General features: G+C 37.7%; 1 protein-coding gene across 1 annotated transcript; it reads right to left on the reverse strand.

Annotated features, from left to right (window-relative positions):
- Positions 1 to 7,213: 7,213 nt before the first annotated feature.
- LOC124020182 (gastrula zinc finger protein XlCGF57.1-like) lies at positions 7,214 to 17,915 on the reverse strand (the record flags this gene model as incomplete). Its single annotated transcript, XM_046335515.1, has 2 exons — positions 7,214 to 8,979; positions 17,886 to 17,915. Coding segments are annotated over 2 exons (1,457 nt in total), but the record flags the coding sequence as incomplete, so codon positions are not given.
- Positions 17,916 to 21,160: the final 3,245 nt, after the last annotated feature.

Consider the following 21,160-nt stretch of genomic DNA (forward strand, 5'->3'; position numbering starts at 1 on the left):
TTGTATCAACATAGTGGTTCTGAGAATATTGAAACATTGTATCAACATAGTGGTTCTGAGAATATTGAAATATTGTATCAACATAGTGGTTCTGAGAATATTGAAACATTGTATCAACATAGTGGTTCTGAGAATATTGAAACATTGTATCAACATAGTGGTTCTGAGAATATTGAAACATTGTATCAACATAGTGGTTCTGAGAATATTGAAACATTGTATCAACATAGTGGTTCTGAGAATATGAAGCATTGTGTCATAGTGGTTCTGAGAATATGAAGCATTGTGTCATAGTGGTTCTGAGAATATGAAGCATTGTGTCATAGTGGTTCTGAGAATATTGAAACGTATCAACATAGTGGTTCTGAGAATATGAAACATTGTGTCATAGTGGTTCTGAGAATATGAAGCATTGTGTCATAGTGGTTCTGAAAATATTGAAGCATTGTATCAACATAGTGGTTCTGAGAATATGAAGCATTGTGTCATAGTGGTTCTGAGAATATTGAAGCATTGTATCAACATAGTGGTTCTGAGAATATTGAAACATTGTATCAACATAGTGGTTCTGAGAATATGAAGCATTGTGTCATAGTGGTTCTGAGAATATTGAAACATTGTATCAACATAGTGGTTCTGAGAATATTGAGGCATTGTGTCAACATAGTGGTTCTGAGAATATTGAGGCATTGTGTCATAGTGGTTCTGAGAATATTGAGGCATTGTATCAACATAGTGGTTCTGAGAATATTGAGGCATTGTGTCAACATAGTGGTTCTGAGAATATTGAGGCATCGTGTCATAGTGGTTCTGAGAATATGAAGCATTGTATCAACATAGTGGTTCTGAGAATATTGAGGCATTGTGTCATAGTGGTTCTGAGAATATTGAGGCATTGTATCAACATAGTGGTTCTGAGAATATTGAGGCATTGTGTCAACATAGTGGTTCTGAGAATATTGAGGCATTGTATCAACATAGTGGTTCTGAGAATATTGAGGCATTGTGTCATAGTGGTTCTGAGAATATTGAGGCATTGTGTCAACATAGTGGTTCTGAGAATATTGAGGCATTGTATCAACATAGTGGTTCTGAGAATATTGAGGCATTGTATCAACATAGTGGTTCTGAGAATATTGAGGCATTGTATCAACATAGTGGTTCTGAGAATATTGAGGCATTGTGTCATAGTGGTTCTGAGAATATTGAGGCATTGTGTCAACATAGTGGTTCTGAGAATATTGAGGCATTGTATCAACATAGTGGTTCTGAGAATATTGAGGCATTGTGTCATAGTGGTTCTGAGAATATTGAGGCATTGTGTCATAGTGGTTCTGAGAATATTGAGGCATTGTGTCATAAATATATGCCATTTAGCAGACGCTTTTATCCAAAGCGACTTACAGTCATGTGTTCTGATACATTCTAGTGGTTCTGAGAATATGGGTGGTCCCATAGTGGTTCTGAGACCCACTACCCTGGCGTTAGAATATTGCATTGCCATGCTCTACCAAGTGGTTCTGAGAATATTGAGGCAGAAGGAGGCATTGTGTCAACATAGTGGTTCTGAGAATATTGAGGCATTGTGTCAACATAGTGGTTCTGAGAATATTGAGGCATTGTATCAACATAGTGGTTCTGAGAATATTGAGGCATTGTGTCATAGTGGTTCTGAGAATATTGAGGCATTGTGTCATAGTGGTTCTGAGAATATTGAGGCATTGTGTCAACATAGTGGTTCTGAGAATATTGAGGCATTGTGTCATAGTGGTTCTGAGAATATTGAGGCATTGTGTCATAGTGGTTCTGAGAATATTGAGGCATTGTGTCATAGTGGTTCTGAGAATATTGAGGCATTGTGTCATAGTGGTTCTGAGAATATTGAGGCATTGTGTCAACATAGTGGTTCTGAGAATATTGAGGCATTGTATCAACATAGTGGTTCTGAGAATATTGAGGCATTTTGTCATAGTGGTTCTGAGAATATTGAGGCATTGTATCAACATAGTGGTTCTGAGAATATTGAGGCATTGTATCAACATAGTGGTTCTGAGAATATTGAGGCATTGTGTCATAGTGGTTCTGAGAATATTGAGGCATTGTATCAACATAGTGGTTCTGAGAATATTGAGGCATTGTGTCATAGTGGTTCTGAGAATATTGAGGCATTGTGTCAACATAGTGGTTCTGAGAATATGAAACATTGTATCAACATAGTGGTTCTGAGAATATTGAGGCATTGTGTCAACATAGTGGTTCTGAGAATATTGAGGCATTGTATCAACATAGTGGTTCTGAGAATATTGAGGCATTGTGTCAACATAGTGGTTCTGAGAATATTGATGCATTGTATCAACATAGTGGTTCTGAGAATATTGAGGCATTGTATCATAGTGGTTCTGAGAATTTTGAAGCATTGTATCAACATAGTGGTTCTGAGAATATTGAGGCATTGTATCAACATAGTGGTTCTGAGAATATTGAGGCATTGTGTCAACATAGTGGTTCTGAGAATATTGATGCATTGTATCAACATAGTGGTTCTGAGAATATTGAGGCATTGTATCATAGTGGTTCTGAGAATTTTGAAGCATTGTATCAACATAGTGGTTCTAAGAATATTGAGGCATTGTATCATAGTGGTTCTGAGAATTTTGAAGCATTGTATCAACATAGTGGCTCTGAGAATATTGAGGCATTGTATCAACATAGTGGTTCTGAGAATATTGAGGCATTGTATCATAGTGGTTCTGAGAATTTTGAAGCATTGTATCAACATAGTGGTTCTGAGAATATTGAGGCATTGTATCATAGTGGTTCTGAGAATTTTGAAGCATTGTATCAACATAGTGGTTCTGAGAATATTGATATTGCAACATAGTAGTAACCAGCGAGGAGGCAGCCCGCTCAAATTTTCTCCCCTGGTCACCTTGTCTCTGTCTGATTATTGTGTTGCCTATGCAGCAGTTGCACTATCTAGATGCTCATTTGCGACGACCCTCCCACTCTGTCTGCCAAATTCTTTCTCTTTGTTTATCCTTTACTAGGATGTCGGTGGGCGGAGCTGGGAAGGTCGTCAGTAAAATGGGACAGACCTGGGTTTGGGTGTTTCCCGGGGATAAATACACCCCCCCCCCCCTTTGGTCAACATCCCTCATTATCACCAGGGCCGTGACCAAGAACTGACGGTCACGCTGACAGAGTTCCAGAGTTCCTCTCTGTGGAGATGGGAGAACCTTCCAAGAAGGACAACCATCTCTGCAGCACTCCACCAATCAGGCATTTTTGTAGTAGAGTGGCCAGACAGAAGCCACTCCTCAGTAAAAAGGTACATGACAGCCCACTTGGAGTTTTCCAAAAGGGTCCTTACTCTTTATCTCCTGGTTGGATATCATGCTGTGTTCCCTCCATCTATCTTTAGTGATGGTTATGAACGCCTGGAGAGATTTCACCAAGCTCTGTTATAACACGTTATCCATCTATCTTTAGTGATGGTTATGAACACCTGGAGAGATTTCACCAAGCTCTGTTATAACACGTTATCCATCTATCTTTAGTGATGGTTATGAACGCCTGGAGAGATTTCACCAAGCTCTGTTATAACACGTTATCCATCTATCTTTAGTGATGGTTATGAACACCTGGAGAGATTTCACCAAGCTGTCAAGAGTTGCTGACTAAGACATTTATTATGTCATGTTTATAACCATGTGATGGATGCTGTTATAACACGTTATCCACATATCTTAGTGATGGCAGCGTAGCCTAGTGGTCAGAAGATCGAACCCCCGAGCTCACAAGGTAAAAATCTGTCGTTCTGCTCCTGAACAAGGCATTTAACCCACTGTTCCCCGGTAGGCAGTCATTGAAAATAAACATTTGTTCTTAAACTGACTTGCCTAGTTAAATTAAGGTAACATTTAAAATGTAAAAAATAATAACACCTAAAGGACTCTCACCATGAGAAACACAATTCTCTGCTCTGATGAAACCAAGCTTGAACTCTTTTGGCCTGAATACCAAAAGTCATGTCTGGAGGAAACCTGGCACCATCCCTACGGTGAAGCATGGTGGTGGCAGCATCATGCTGTGGGGATGTTTTTCAGCGGCAGGGACTGTGAGACTAGTCAGGATCGAGGCAAAGACGAACAGAGTAAAGTACAGAGATATCCTTAATGAAAACCTGCTCCAGGACCTCAGAATAGGACCTCAGACTGGGGCAAAGTTTAACCTTCCAGGACAATGACCCTAACCACACAGCCAAGAGAACGCAGGAGTGGCTTCGGGACAAGTCTCTGAATGTCCTTGAGTGGCCCAGCCAGAGCCCGGACTTGAACCTGATCAAACATCTCTGGAGAGCCCTGAAAATAGCTGTGCAGCAACGCAAGAGAGGATCTGCAGAGAAGAATGGGAGAAACTCCCCAAATACAGGTGTGCCAAGCTTGTAGCGTCAAACCCAAGAAGATTGGAGGCTGTAATCGCTGCCAAAGATGCATCGAAACAGCACTGAGTAAAGGGTCTGAATGCTGACAATATCAGTCAAACAGCACTGAGTAAAGGGTCTGAATGCTGACAATATCAGTCAAACAGCACTGAGTAAAGGGTCTGAATGCTGACAATATCAGTCAAACAGTACTGAGTAAAGGGTCTGAATAACAATATCAGTCAAACAGCACTGAGTAAAGGGTCTGAATGCTGACAATATCAGTCAAACAGCACTGAGTAAAGGGTCTGAATGCTGACAATATCAGTCAAACAGCACTGAGTAAAGGGTCTGAATGCTGACAATATCAGTCAAAAGTTTGGACACACTTACTCATTCTGAATATTTTAGTTGTTTATTTTTTAATACGTTTGCAAAACATTTTACAAAACCAGTTTTTGCGTTTGTAATTTTGAGGTATTGTTTGCAGATTCAAGGGGGAAAAAACTATTTCATACATTTTCGAATAAGGCTGTAACGTAACAAAATGTGGGGAAAAGTCAAGGGGTCTGAACACTTTCCAAATGCTCTGTATATATTTATAGAAACAATGTGAACAAATGCTCTGTATATAAGGAACGTAACAATACATCATGTAGATGTATATAATGAACAGACTAGGTCTATACTGCTCCTACATGGTGTAACAATACATCATGTAGATGTATATAATGAACAGACTAGGTCTATACTGCTCCTACATGGTGTAACAATACATCATGTATATAATGAACAGACTAGGTCTGTACTGCTCCTACATAGTGTAACAATGCAATGTATATAATGAACAGACTAGGTCTATACTGCTCCTACATGGTGTAACAATACATCATGTATATAATGAACAGACTAGGTCTATACTGCTCCTACATGGTGTAACAATGCATAGATATAGGTGTATAAAATTAACATCCACACAGTTAAAAAAAATATCAGTTTACTTTTATTCAGTTAAATGTTGAAATAATCTAATCATTTTTACAAATCAGCACCTGTGTTTTATCTGATGGAACAGTACTGATGGACACTACATGATGGAACAGTACTGATGGACACTACATGATGGAACAGTACTGATGGACACTACATGATGGAACAGTACTGATGGAACAGTACTGATGGACACTACATGATGGAACAGTACTGATGGACACTACATGATGGAACAGTACTGATGGACACTACATGATGGAACAGTACTGATGGAACAGTACTGATGGACACTACATGATAGAACAGTACTGATGGACACTACATGATGGAACAGTACTGATGGACACTACATGATGGAACAGTACTGATGGACACTACATGATGGAACAGTACTGATGGAACAGTACTGATGGACACTACATGATGGAACAGTACTGATGGACACTACATGATGGATACTACATGATGGAACAGTACTGATGGACACTACATGATGGAACAGTACTGATGGACACTACATGATGGAACAGTACTGATGGACACTACATGATGGAACAGTACTGAAAGACACTACATGATGGAACAGTACTGATGGAACAGTACTGATGGACACTACATGATGGAACAGTACTGATGGACACTACATGATGGAACAGTACTGATGGACACTACATGATGGACACTACATGATGGAACAGTACTGATGGACACTACATGATGGATACTACATGATGGAACAGTACTGATGGACACTACATGATGGAACAGTACTGATGGAACAGTACTGATGGACACTACATGATGGAACAGTACTGATGGACACTACATGATGGAACAGTACTGATGGACACTACATGATGGAACAGTACTGATGGAACAGTACTGATGGACACTACATGATGGAACAGTACTGATGGACCCTACATGATGGAACAGTACTGATGGAAGAGTACTGATGGACACTACATGATGGATACTACATGATGGAACAGTACTGATGGACACTACATGATGGAACAATACTGATGGAACAGTACTGATGGAACAGTACTGATGGAACAGTACTGATGGACACTACATGATGGATACTACATGATGGAACAGTACTGATGGACACTACATGATGGAACAGTACTGATGGAACAGTACTGATGGACACTACATGATGGAACAGTACTGATGGAACAGTACTGATGGACACTACATGATGGAACAGTACTGATGGAACAGTACTGATGGACACTACATGATGGAACAGTACTGATGGAACAGTACTGATGGACACTACATGATGGAACAGTACTGATGGAACAGTACTGATGGACACTACATGATGGAACAGTACTGATGGAACAGTACTGATGGACACTACATGATGGAACAGTACTGATGGAACAGTACTGATGGACACTACATGATGGAACAGTACTGATGGAACAGTACTGATGGACATTGAGGTAGTAAATGTTTTATCATGTCAACAACTTAACAATGTTATCAGAACAACGTAATCTAATTATCACACAGCTTAATAATAACTACTAACACAAATGAACTCAATGAAAAACACAACGACTAAATTAATGTTATCAGAACAACGTAATCTAATTATCACACAGCTTAATAATAACTACTAACACAAATGAACTCAATGAAAAACACAACGACTAAATTAATGTTATCAGAACAACGTAATCTAATTATCACACAGCTTAATAATAACTACTAACACAAATGAACTCAATGAAAAACACAACGACTAAATTCAAGAGGTTAAGATCAGAATTAAGAAAAACACATGACTGATTCATTTTTATTTTATTTTTTTAAATAACAATATATCCAAATCATATAATGAACACATAAGGGTTTATATTTATCAATAAAACAATTCGTAATGATAATCAAATACATGCAAAATCTATTCTAATTTTAGATGTGAACATGTTTTGAGAGAAAAAATGAACTAAGAACAAATTATTATTATTTTTCTTACATTACAATTTTATTTAATGTGGCATAAACCAAAGCACAAAAAAGTTTGTCAAAACTATAAGTCAGAACACAGCCTCTATTCTCTCATGTGATTTCATGTCCTCTGACTGGGAAAATATCTTTCCACACTGAGAACGGATTCTATCCTGTGTGTGTTCCTTCATGCCTTTTCAGGTTCACTAACTGGGTAAAACTCTTTCCACATTGGGAGCATTGGAAAGGCTTCTCTCCTGTGTGTGTCATCTCATGCTTTTTCAGTGTCCCTAAAAAGGTAAAACTCTTTCCGCACAAGGAGCAGTGGAAAGGCTTCTCTCCTGTGTGTATTCTCTCGTGCATTTTCAAGTTCCCTAACCAGGCAAAACTTTTTCCACACTGAGAGCATTGGAAAGGCTTATCTCCTGTGTGTGTCCGCTCATGTGATTTCAGGTCCCCTAGCTGGATAAATCTCTTTCCACAGTCTGAACAGTGGTATGGCTTCTCCCCTGTGTGTGTTCTCAAATGCATATTCAGATTCCCTAACCGGGTAAAACTCTTTCCACACTGAGAGCATTGGAAAGGCCTCTCTACAGTGTGTGTTCTCTCGTGTGATTTCAGGTCCCCTGATGAGAAAAATTTACTTTCACATTGGGAGCATTGATACGGCTTCTCTCCAGTGTGTGTTCTTTCATGCACTTTTAGATGCCCTGAGTGTCCAAAACCTTTTCCACACTGGGAGCAGTGATAAGGCTTATTTCCTGTGTGTGTCATCTCATGCATTTTCAGGTTCCCTAAATGGGTAAAACGTTTTCCACAGAAGGAGCAGTGGAAAGGCTTCTCTCCTGTGTGTGTCATCTCATGCGTTTTCAAGTTCCCCAAACGGGTAAAACTTTTTCCACAATGAGAGCATTGGAACGGTTGTTCGCCTGTGTGTATTCTCTTGTGTTTTTTCAGATGTGATGACTGCATAAATCTCTTTCCGCATTGAGAGCATTGGAAAGGCCTCTCTACTAAATGTGTTCTCTCGTGTTTTCTCAGGTCCCCTGGTGAGAAAAAACCCTTTTGACACTGAGAGCATTGATACGGCTTCTCTCCAGTGTGTGTTCTTTCATGCACTTTTAAATGCCCTGAGTATCTAAAACCCTTTCCACACTGAGAGCATTGATACGGCTTCTCTCCTGTGTGTATTCTTTCATGCTCTTTCAGATGCGATGACTGGATAAATCTCTTTCCACACTGAGCGCATTGAAAAGGCCTCTCTAAAGACTGTGTGTGTGTTCTCTCATGTGACTTCAGGTCCCCTGGTGAGAAACATTTCTTTTCACACTGGGAGCATTGATATGGCTTCTCTCCAGTGTGTCTTCTTTCATGCACCTTCAGATGCCCTGACTGTCCAAAACCCTTTCCACACTGGGAGCAGTGGTAAGGCTTCTCCCCTGTATGTGTTTTCATGTGTTCTTTCAGGTGCCCTAACCGGATAAATCTCTTTCCACACTGGGAGCAGTGGTGTGCTCTCGCTGGTTTGGACGTCTCTGGGTCAGGTTCTCCTGAAGGACTCGTCCCGCTTTCAGAATGAGAGTCTGCTCTCTCTCCTGTCAAAGACAGAGTATTTGGTTAAACAGAGAGACCTGAATGAAACCTCCATGTGGTAAAACTGTCTACCTCTGAGGTTTAATCTAGACTAGATCCCTCAATAAAAGAGCAGAGCTTGTCATCACAGAGTGGCTGTAGCGCTTTGAGGCCAATAAATATAATAATATATAATAATATATAAACACTATTAAACATATTGTTGTTTTACATGTATTAGACTAGTCAGTATAGGATACATGTATTAGACTAGTCAGTATAGGATACATGTATTAGACTAGTCAGTATAGGATACATGTATTAGACTAGTCAGTATAGGATACATGTATTAGACTAGTCAGTATAGGATACATGTATTAGACCTATAGGATACATGATAAATAGACTAGTCAGTATAGGATACATGTAATAGACTAGTCAGTATAGGATACATGTATTAGACTAGTCAGTATAGGATACATGTATTAGACTAGTCAGTATAGGATACATGTATTAGACTAGTCAGTATAGGATACATGTAATAGACTAGTCAGTATAGGATACATGTATTAGACTAGTCAGTATAGGATACATGTATTAGACTAGTCAGTATAGGATACATGTATTAGACCTAATAGATAAATAGACTAGTCAGTATAGGATACATGTATTAGACTAGTCAGTATAGGATACATGTATTAGACTAGTCAGTATAGGATACATGTAATAGACTAGTCAGTATAGGATACATGTATTAGACTAGTCTAGTATGTATAGACATGTATTAATAATAATAATAATAATAATATATAGTCCATTTTAGACTAGTCTTAGTCATGTAGGACCTAATAGATAAATAGACTAGTCAGTATAGGATACATGTATTAGACTAGTCAGTATAGGATACATGTATTAGACCTAATAGATAAATAGACTAGTCAGTATAGGATACATGTAATAGACCTAATAGATAAATAGACTAGTCAGTATAGGATACATGTATTAGACTAGTCAGTATAGGATACATGTAATAGACTAGTCAGTATAGGATACATGTATTAGACTAGTCAGTATAGGATACATGTATTAGACCTAATAGATAAATAGACTAGTCAGTATAGGATACATGTATTAGACTAGTCAGTATAGGATACATGTATTAGACCTAATAGATAAAGACTCAGTATAGGATACATGTATTAGACTAGTCAGTATAGGATACATGTATTAGACCTAATAGATAAATAGACTAGTCAGTATAGGATACATGTAATAGACTAGTCAGTATAGGATACATGTATTAGACCTAATAGATAAATAGACTAGTCAGTATAGGATACATGTATTAGACCTAATAGATAAATAGACTAGTCAGTATAGGATACATGTAATAGACTAGTCAGTATAGGATACATGTATTAGACTAGTCAGTATAGGATACATGTATTAGACTAGTCAGTATAGGATACATGTAATAGACTAGTCAGTATAGGATACATGTATTAGACCTAATAGATAAATAGACTAGTCAGTATAGGATACATGTAATAGACTAGTCAGTATAGGATACATGTATTAGACTAGTCAGTATAGGATACATGTATTAGACTAGTCAGTATAGGATACATGTATTAGACCTAATGGATAAATAGACTAGTCAGTATAGGATACATGTATTAGACCTAATGACTAAATAGGATACTAGTCAGTATAGGATACATGTAATAGGACTAGACTCAGTATAGGATACATGTATTAGACTAGTCAGTATAGGATACATGTATTAGACTAGTCAGTATAGGATACATGTATTAGACCTAATGGATAAATAGACTAGTCAGTATAGGATACATGTATTAGACTAGTCAGTATAGGATACATGTATTAGACTAGTCAGTATAGGATACATGTATTAGACTAGTCAGTATAGGATACATGTATTAGACCTAATGGATAAATAGACTAGTCAGTATAGGATACATGTAATAGACTAGTCAGTATAGGATACATGTATTAGACTAGTCAGTATAGGATACATGTAATAGACTAGTCAGTATAGGATACATGTATTAGACCTAAGTCATAGGATAATGTATTAGACTAGGATCAGTCAGTAGGATACATGTATTAGACTAGTCAATGGATAAATAGACTAGTCAGTATAGGATACATGTATTAGACTAGTCAGTATAGGATACATGTAATAGACTAGTCAGTATAGGATACATGTATTAGACCTAATAGATAAATAGACTAGTCAGTATAGGATACATGTATTAGACTAGTCAGTATAGGATACATGTATTAGACTAATGGATAAATAGACTAGTCAGTATAGGATACATGTATTAGACTAGTCAGGATATAGGATACATGTATTAGACTAGTCAGTATAGGATACATGTATTAGACCTAATGGATAAATAGACTAGTCAGTATAGGATACATGTAATAGACTAGTCAGTATAGGATACATGTATTAGACTAGTCAGTATAGGATACATGTATTAGATAGGATACATGTATTAGACTATAGGATACATAAATAGACTAGTCAGTATAGGATACATGTATTAGACATGTAAATAGACTAGTCAGTATAGGATACATGTATTAGACTAGTCAGTATAGGATACATGTATTAGACTAGTCAGTATAGGATACATGTATTAGACCTAATGGATAAATAGACTAGTCAGTATAGGATACATGTATTAGACTAGTCAGTATAGGATACATGTATTAGACTAGTCAGTATAGGATACATGTAATAGACTAGTCACATGTATTAGACTAGTCAGTATAGGATACAGTATAGGATATATTAGACTAGTCATATAGGATATGTATTAGACTAGTCAGTATAGGATACATGGATACCTAATAGTAAATAGACTAGTCAGTATAGGATACATGTAGACTAGTCATGTATGTAAATAGACTAGTCAGTATATAGGATACATGTATTAGATACATAGTCAGTATAGGATACATGTAATTAGACTAGTCAGTATAGGATACATGTATTAGACTAGTCAGTATAGGATACATGTATTAGACTAGTCTAGTCAGTATAGGATACATGTATTAGACTAGTCAGTATAGGATACATGTATTAGACTAGTCAGTATAGGATACATGTATTAGACTAGTCAGTATAGGATACATGTATTAGACTAGTCAGTATAGGATACATGTATTAGACTAGTCATGTATAGGATACATGTATTAGACTAGTCAGTATAGGATACATGTATTAGACTAGTCAGTATAGGATACATGTATTAGACTAGTCAGTATAGGATACATGTATTAGACTAGTCAGTATAGGATACATGTATTAGACTAGTCAGTATAGGATACATGTATTAGACTAGTCAGTATAGGATACATGTATTAGACTAGTCAGTATAGGATACATGTATTAGACTAGTCAGTATAGGATACATGTATTAGACTAGTCAGTATAGGATACATGTATTAGACTAAATAGACTAGTCAGTATAGGATACATGTATTAGACTAGTCAGTATAGGATACATGTATTAGACTAGTCAGTAGTAGGATACATGTATTAGACTAGTCAGTATAGGATACATGTATTAGACTAGTCAGTATAGGATACATGTATTAGACTAGGATCAGTATAGGATACATGTATTAGACTAATGGATAAATAGACTAGTCAGTATAGGATACATGTATTAGACTAGTCAGTATAGGATACATGTATTAGACATGTATTAGACTAGTCAGTATAGGATACATGTATTAGTCAGTATAGGATACATGTAGACTAGTCAGTATAGGATACATGTAATAGACTAGTCATATAGGATACATAGACTAGTCAGTATAGGATACATGTATTAGACTAGTCAGTATAGGATACATGTATTAGACTAATGTAGAATAGGATACAGTATTAGACTAGTAGTATAGGATACATGTATTAGACTAGTCAGTATAGGATACATGTATTAGACTAGTCAGTATAGGATACATGTATTAGACTAGTCAGTATAGGATACATGTATTAGACCTAATGGATAAATAGACTAGTCAGTATAGGATACATGTATTAGACCTAATGGATAAATAGACTAGTCAGTATAGGATACATGTATTAGACTAGTCAGTATAGGATACATGTATTAGACTAGTCAGTATAGGATACATGTATTAGACCTAATGGATAAATAGACTAGTCAGTATAGGATACATGTATTAGACCTAATGGATAAATAGACTAGTCAGTATAGGATACATGTAATAGACTAGTCAGTATAGGATACATGTATTAGACCTAATGGATAAATAGACTAGTCAGTATAGGATACATGTATTAGACCTAATGGATAAATAGACTAGTCAGTATAGGATACATGTAATAGACTAGTCAGTATAGGATACATGTATTAGACCTAATAGATAAATAGACTAGTCAGTATAGGATACATGTAATAGACCTAATAGATAAATAGACTAGTCAGTATAGGATACATGTAATAGACTAGTCAGTATAGGATACATGTAATAGACTAGTCAGTATAGGATACATGTATTAGACCTAATAGATAAATAGACTAGTCATTTCCCAAGGATCTCAAAACAGCCCCGGGGTGGTTCCACTCCACAAGAAGAGCATGTAGGAAACTACAGGCCTGTGTCAATCCTCAGCACCTCATCCAAAGTTGTTGAGAGATTTGTTTCATTAATCAACTTGAGGGATAAAACTTCTTTATGAACTCCAGTCTGGCTTCATTCCACGGATTACTTGCCTTATTCACCTTTCACATTAAGCAGGAAAGTGAGAAGGGGGAACTATACAGGTATGGTCATGTTAGACTTGCAGAAAGCTTTTGACACTGTGGACCAATGACATTCTCCTGATGAAACTGAAATACATGTACTCATTACTGTATCTGGCATATCATTAACGTATATAAGAAATAAAAGAGGCCCTAAAATGGATCCCTGCGGTATTCCATAAAATATTTATTTGGCCTCTGACATCACCAATATTACATACTTGTGTTCTGTTGGTCATATAAGACCTAAAACAATTCCCTGCTACATAGTTTAGACCCATGCATGTCAGTTTGTCAAAATACTTATTTTCCACCATAATTTGCAAATAAATTCATAAAAAATCCTACAATGTGATTTTCTGGAATTTTTTTTCCTCATTTTGTCTGTCATAGTTGAAGTGTACCTATAATGAAAATTACAGGCCTCTCTCATCTTTTTAAGTGGGAGAACTTGCACAATTGGTGGCTGACTAAATACTTTTTTTGCCCCACTGTATACAGTAGCAACATAACTTGGTGAACCTCAACAAGATAATAGATCTCAGCTTAAATGGTTGGCTTATTTTACTGTTAAATAAGCCTTGCATTGTTATACACAGCTACTGTTGATGTCATTATCTGCCGAGAAAGTTTTCTTGCTGTATCATACTGGCCACATACTACAAGAGATACACAGATGAACTAAAAACTACTAGCACCGCAAACACTCAGAACAAAAGAGAGAGCAGCAATGTCTGGACTTTTCTGTCTCCCTCTTCAAGTCCCCCTTTTCTGAGAACAAGTGACAGGCAGAATTCCACACTCCATAAATCAGTATTTTAGTCTATGAGTGTCATGTGAGCACAACAACAACAAAAACGAATCTGTGAAAATAAATTAATGACCAAAAACTACCAAAGTTTATGTATTGAAATCTTAAATAATGTCAGGTTGGTTTCGCAGCTGTTCCACAAGGTGTTCATTACTGCTCTAAGGTGTCCTGACTAGGTGTTCATTACTGCTCTAAGGTGTCCTGACTAGGTGTTCATTACTGCTCTAAGGTGTCCTGACTAGGTGTCCATTACTGCTCTAAGGTGTCCTGACTAGGTGTTCATTACTGCTCTAAGGTGTCCTGACTAGGTGTTCATTACTGCTCTAAGGTGTCCTGACTAGGTGTCCATTACTGCTCTAAGGTGTCCTGACTAGGTGTTCATTACTGCTCTAAGGTGTCCTGACTAGGTGTTCATTACTGCTCTAAGGTGTCCTGACTAGGTGTCCATTACTGCTCTAAGGTGTCCTGACTAGGTGTTCATTACTGCTCTAAGGTGTCCTGACTAGGTGTCCATTACTGCTCTAAGGTGTCCTGACTAGGTGTTCATTACTGCTCTAAGGTGTCCTGACTAGGTGTTCATTACTGCTCTAAGGTGTCCTGACTAGTCCAGGGACCTACAACAGAGACATATCATTACTGCTCTAAGGTGTCCTGACTAGGTGTTCATTACTGCTCTAAGGTGTCCTGACTAGTCCAGGGACCTACAACAGAGACGTATCTGAGCTATGCCAGATCATAATAGACTGTTGAAATGATATTATTTCAGTGTAGATGAGGGAAGGGCAGGTTAAAGGTTAAATTAGAAACATCACAGCCAGACAAGCCAGTGTGTGAATTAAATGGATTTGCATATGAAATGGAGTGGAACTTCCTGGTCTGTAAGGTAAGTGACTTTAATGTGTCAAGCAGATGACTCGTTCTCTTAGCCATTTACGAAACGTAGCAACGTTTAAGACATGTTAAAATGTTAACAACATACCAAAAAAATAGTTTGAATTAATGTTTTCATTTTATTATGTAAACTAAACTTGTTTAATAAACAGCAAAATGGCAGCGGAAATCAGCCTTGTTTGCATAGCAATGATGAAAAGAATGTAAATTAGGCTGCAAAATTCTAATCATTAGGTCATCACACCGTTGATATAGCAACGGACGCTAATAGTTTATCGAATCCCATTGTGACGTAGAGGGGGACACTATTTGGCCGGGGGACATTATTTGGCACTACAGGCCCTTAAGTTTATTACTGCGTTTATTACTGCTGAGGGTTCTAGAACTCACCATTGGGCCCTTAGGTTTATTACTGCTGATGGTTCTAGAACTCACCATTGGGCCCTTAGGTTTATTACTGCTGATGGTTCTAGAACTCACCATTGGGCCCTTAGGTTTATTACTGCTGATGGTTCTAGAACTCACCATTGGGCACTTAGGTTTATTACTGCTGATGGTTCTAGAACTCACCATTGTGTTTCGTATCAAAAAGTGGGTTGGGCCTCTTTGTATGCAAAGAGAGCATTTTCTTGTGTTTATCTACAAAGCACTCATGTAGAAACTTCCTATGTATCTATAATCATGAATTACATTTAGACCAACAGAATGACCGAACCTGGTCTCAGGCTTGGATAACCCTGGGGGCTCCTTCGGTCTCAACAGAGTTGGGTAAAAAGCTGATTTTAGGTTTTTTGCACCCTTCATATGGAACAACTTCCCAGAGCTCTCTGATATGAGATGTTCTGTTCCACAGAGGGCCAGTGTGGTGGTTCTTATCCACAGAGGGCCAGTGTGGTGGTTCTTATCCACAGAGGGCCGGTGTGGTGGTTCTTATCCACAGAGGGCCAGTGTGGTGGTTCTTATCCACAGAGGGCCAGTGTGGTGGTTCTTATCCACAGAGGGCCGGTGTGGTGGTTCTTATCCACAGAGGGCCAGTGTGGTGGTTCTTATCCACAGAGGGCCAGTGTGGTGGTTCTTATCCACAGAGGGCCAGTGTGGTGGTTCTTATCCACAGAGGGCCGGTGTGGTGGTTCTTATCCACAGAGGGGAGGTGTGGTGGTTCTTATCCACAGAGGGCCTGTGTGGTGGTTCTTATCCACAGAGGGCCGGTGTGGTGGTTCTTATCCACAGAGGGAGGTGTGGTGGTTCTTATCCACAGAGGGCCAGTGTGGTGGTTCTTATCCACAGAGGGCCGGTGTGGTGGTTCTTATCCACAGAGGGGAGGTGTGGTGGTTCTTATCCACAGAGGGCCTGTGTGGTGGTTCTTATCCACAGAGGGCCAGTGCAGTCGTAGATTTTTGTTCTAACCAATCAGTAAGAACTAATCAAGTCTTGATTGAAGTCTATGATTGGTTTATAAGTTGAATCGGGTGTGTACTGGTTGATCTCTGCGGATGTGATTGGACTTGTGATGAGTGCTACTTCCATGACTAATAGTAATAAATGATTTCAGTAACTTCAGGGGACGGTGATTATCATTCAAGATCACATAACAAAAATGTCTGTTCTTAACAGTTGGATTTTTTTATTGATTATATTTAAAAATGTATTATTTAATGGGTAATGTTTTTAACAGTTGGATTTTAACATTTTTTAATTGATTATATTTAAAAATGTATTATTTAATGGGTATGGCTATTAAACCCAGTCTGGACATTTCACATATTTTATTTATAAAACTAAACGTGAACGATTCCTCTTTAATTTTAGCTCCACTTTCTTTCAGGAACATTAGGACTGTATATGTTAGAAATGTCTACGTTTAGATTTGTGTTTTGCTTAATGTACAACTTAACCTATATTATTGGTTCTGATGGGAACTGTGACAGTTGAACTAAAGCTCGTGGGGCATTTATAAATGAGGCTATATTTAAACAATAAGGCCCTGGGGGGGCAATATTCCACGGCTGTGGGCTGTTCTTAAGCACGACGCAACGCAGAGTGCCTGGATACAGCCCTTAGCCGTGGAATATTGGCCATATACCACAAACAGCCGAGGTGCCTTATTGTTATTACAAACTGGTTACCAACTTAATTAGAGCAGTAAAATGTATGTTTTGTCATACCCATGGTATACCACGGCTTTCAGCCAATCAGCATTCAAGGCTCCAACCTCCCAGTTTATAATCTCCAATAAAGAATGGCTAGAGGCCGATATATCACTAGTTTCACCGTTTTAAAAACCGCAAGGACCAATCGCAGAATCGTTCAGTAAAGAACAACATTCATGTGTAGAACATCAATAGCATCCCCCTTAAAAACAACACAGTTCAACCACTGCAGAGTTCCTGCCCCCTGTTTTTAAGACAATACTCACTGGTGTTAATCAGATCTTCTGTCTCCTCCTCCTCCCCTCCTCCTTCTTCCTCCTCCTCCTCATCATCCTCTTTCGCTCCCAAAACGTCTTCCTTCTCCTCTTTTATTGAGATAGCATCCTCTTCCTCTTTCACTCCAAAATGTTCTCTCTCTTCTTTCAGTATAACATCCTCCTCCTCTTTTTTCAATGTGATATCTTCCTCTTCCTCCCTTTTCATTATCGAAGCTTCTACCTCCTCTTCTTCCACTGTGACAGCCTCATCTTCCTCCTTTTTAATTCTGAAAGCTTCTACCTCCTCCTCTTCCACTGTGACAGCCTCTACCCCCTCTTCCTCTTTCACTCCAAATTGTTCTTTCTCTTCTTTCACTGTAACATCCTCCTCCTCTTTTTTCAATGTGATATCTTCCTCTTCCTCCTTTTTCATTCTGAAAGCTTCTACCTCCTCTTCTTCCACTATGACAGCCTCTATCCCCTCTTCTGACCCAAAATGTTCTTTCTCTTCTTTCACTGCAACATCCTCCTCTTCCTCCTTTTTAATTCTGAAAACGTCTTCATCTCCTTTCACTGTAACACCCTCATCTTCTTCTTTCACGACAATGTTCAGCCCCAGAACTTCGGTCTCCGTGCAACAGACCTCCTCTTCTTTAGCAGATGGGGAATAATTTAATGAGCTCATGGTCGGAGATATCAGTTAGCTAGTTAGCATTAGCGACTATCCTAGTGCTAGGCTCAGTATCAATCTTAACAGGTTTGCAAATGTATTGAGCAAATTAGGTCAAACTTAACCAGTAGATACGTAAACAGACGCGTGTTTAAAACAGTAAGAATAGTTAATGTTCACAAAAATGGCCTATGACCGTCAATGTTTCGGTTTATTGTTGGCTATCAAGCTACTGAGGTGGTTGAAAGAATAGCTTTGTTGACCGCTGCGAAACAGGCAAGAAGACCTAAGTACGTCCGGGTCAAAGGTTTTTGGAATCCTTTAGGATAAGAGTCCCATCCTGTTTACTTTGAAAAGGAATAATTATGGCGAAAATTATGGAAAATGTGCATAAATATGGATATTTTTTGTACAATCCGTCATTAAAAGACTAATCAGTGTTGATTTCGAGACCGACTCAAGACCAAGACTGGGAGGGGGGGGCGAGACAGAGTCAAGACCAGAAAAATGTGAGTCCAATTCAGGACCATGATTGTAATTTTGTCAAATCGCCGCCATAATAAAGAGTCCAAAATGTTCAGTGTTTCTGTGTTCATATTTCAGAACAACATTAATTATTTAGACGTTCAGAATTGTGAAAAAAAGAAGCAAATAGAGCCGCTTTACAAATGATTGCTAACTGAAACACAGTGGCGAACAACGAGGGCCTTTCCCGCTTTCAAAGAAAGGCTACGGATTTATAAAATACAATTAAAAATTATTATTATATTATTCTTTTCAATGATGTTCTGATTCTTCAGTTTTTTGTTAAAAAGGAAAGCGTTAACACTGAAGAGAAAAAATATTCAATCAGGATTTTCTTTGGTGGTCACTGGGGAGATAAATCTAGCTAGCGAAGTCAGCCATTGGCTAGGCTTTATTCAACAGAATAACATGGTCTATATTACCCTATCAGGACAGCTTATTCAACATGATATTACATGGACAGCTTATTCAACATAATAACATGGTCTATATTACCCTATCAGGACAGCTTATTCAATATAATAATTACATGGTCTATATTACCCTATCAGGACAGCTTATTCAACATAATAACATGGTCTATATTACCCTATCAGGACAGCTTATTCAACATAATAACATGGTCTATATTACCCTATCAGGACAGCTTATTCAACATAATAACATGGTCTATATTACCCTATCAGGACAGCTTATTCAACATAATAACATGGTCTATATTACCCTATCAGGACAGCTTATTCAACATAATAACATGGTCTATATTACCCTATCAGGACAGCTTATTCAACATAATAACATGGTCTATATTACCCTATCAGGACAGCTTATTCAACATAATAACATGGTCTATATTACCCTATCAGGACAGCTTATTCAACATAATAACATGGTCTATATTACCCTATCAGGACAGCTTATTCAACATAATAACATGGTCTATATTACCCTATCAGGACAGCTTATTCAACATAATAACATGGTCTATATTACCCTATCAGGACAGCTTATTCAACATAATAACATGGTCTATATTACCCTATCAGGACAGCTTATTCAACATAATAACATGGTCTATATTACCCTATCAGGACAGCTTATTCAACATAATAACATGGTCTATATTACCCTATCAGGACAGCTTATTCAACATAATAACATGGTCTATATTACCCTATCAGGACAGCTTATTCAACATAATAACATGGTCTATATTACCCTATCAGGACAGCTTATTCAACATAATAACATGGTCTATATTACCCTATCAGGACAGCTTATTCAACATAATAACATGGTCTATATTACCCTATCAGGACAGCAACATAATATATAAACAAATAACATGGTCTATATTACCCTATCAGGACAGCTTATTCAACATAATAACATGGTCTATATTACCCTATCAGGACAGCTTATTCAACATAATAACATGGTCTATATTACCCTATCAGGACAGCTTATTCAACATAATAACATGGTCTATATTACCCTATCAGGACAGCTTATTCAACATAATAACATGGTCTATATTACCCTATCAGGACAGCTTATTCAACATAATAACATGGTCTATATTACCCTATCAGGACAGCTTATTCAACATAATAACATGGTCTATATTACCCTATCAGGACAGCTTATTCAACATAATAACATGGTCTATATTACCCTATCAGGACAGCTTATTCAACATAATAACATGGTCTATATTACCCTATCAGGACAGCTTATTCAACATAATAACATGGTCTATATTACCCTATCAGGACAGCTTATTCAACATAATAACATGGTCTATATTACCCTATCAGGACAGCTTATTCAACATAATAACATGGTCTATATTACCCTATCAGGACAGCTTATTCAACATAATAACATGGTCTATATTACCCTATCAGGACAGCTTATTCAACATAATAACATGGTCTATATTACCCTATCAGGACAGCTTATTCAACATAATAACATGGTCTATATTACCCTATCAGGACAGCTTATTCAACATAATAACATGGTCTATATTACCCTATCAGCTTATTCAATATAATAACATGCTATATTCAACATAATAACATGGTCT

Source organism: Oncorhynchus gorbuscha, unplaced genomic scaffold (genome assembly GCF_021184085.1).
Source record: "Oncorhynchus gorbuscha isolate QuinsamMale2020 ecotype Even-year unplaced genomic scaffold, OgorEven_v1.0 Un_scaffold_766, whole genome shotgun sequence".
Classification (NCBI taxonomy): domain Eukaryota; kingdom Metazoa; phylum Chordata; class Actinopteri; order Salmoniformes; family Salmonidae; genus Oncorhynchus; species Oncorhynchus gorbuscha.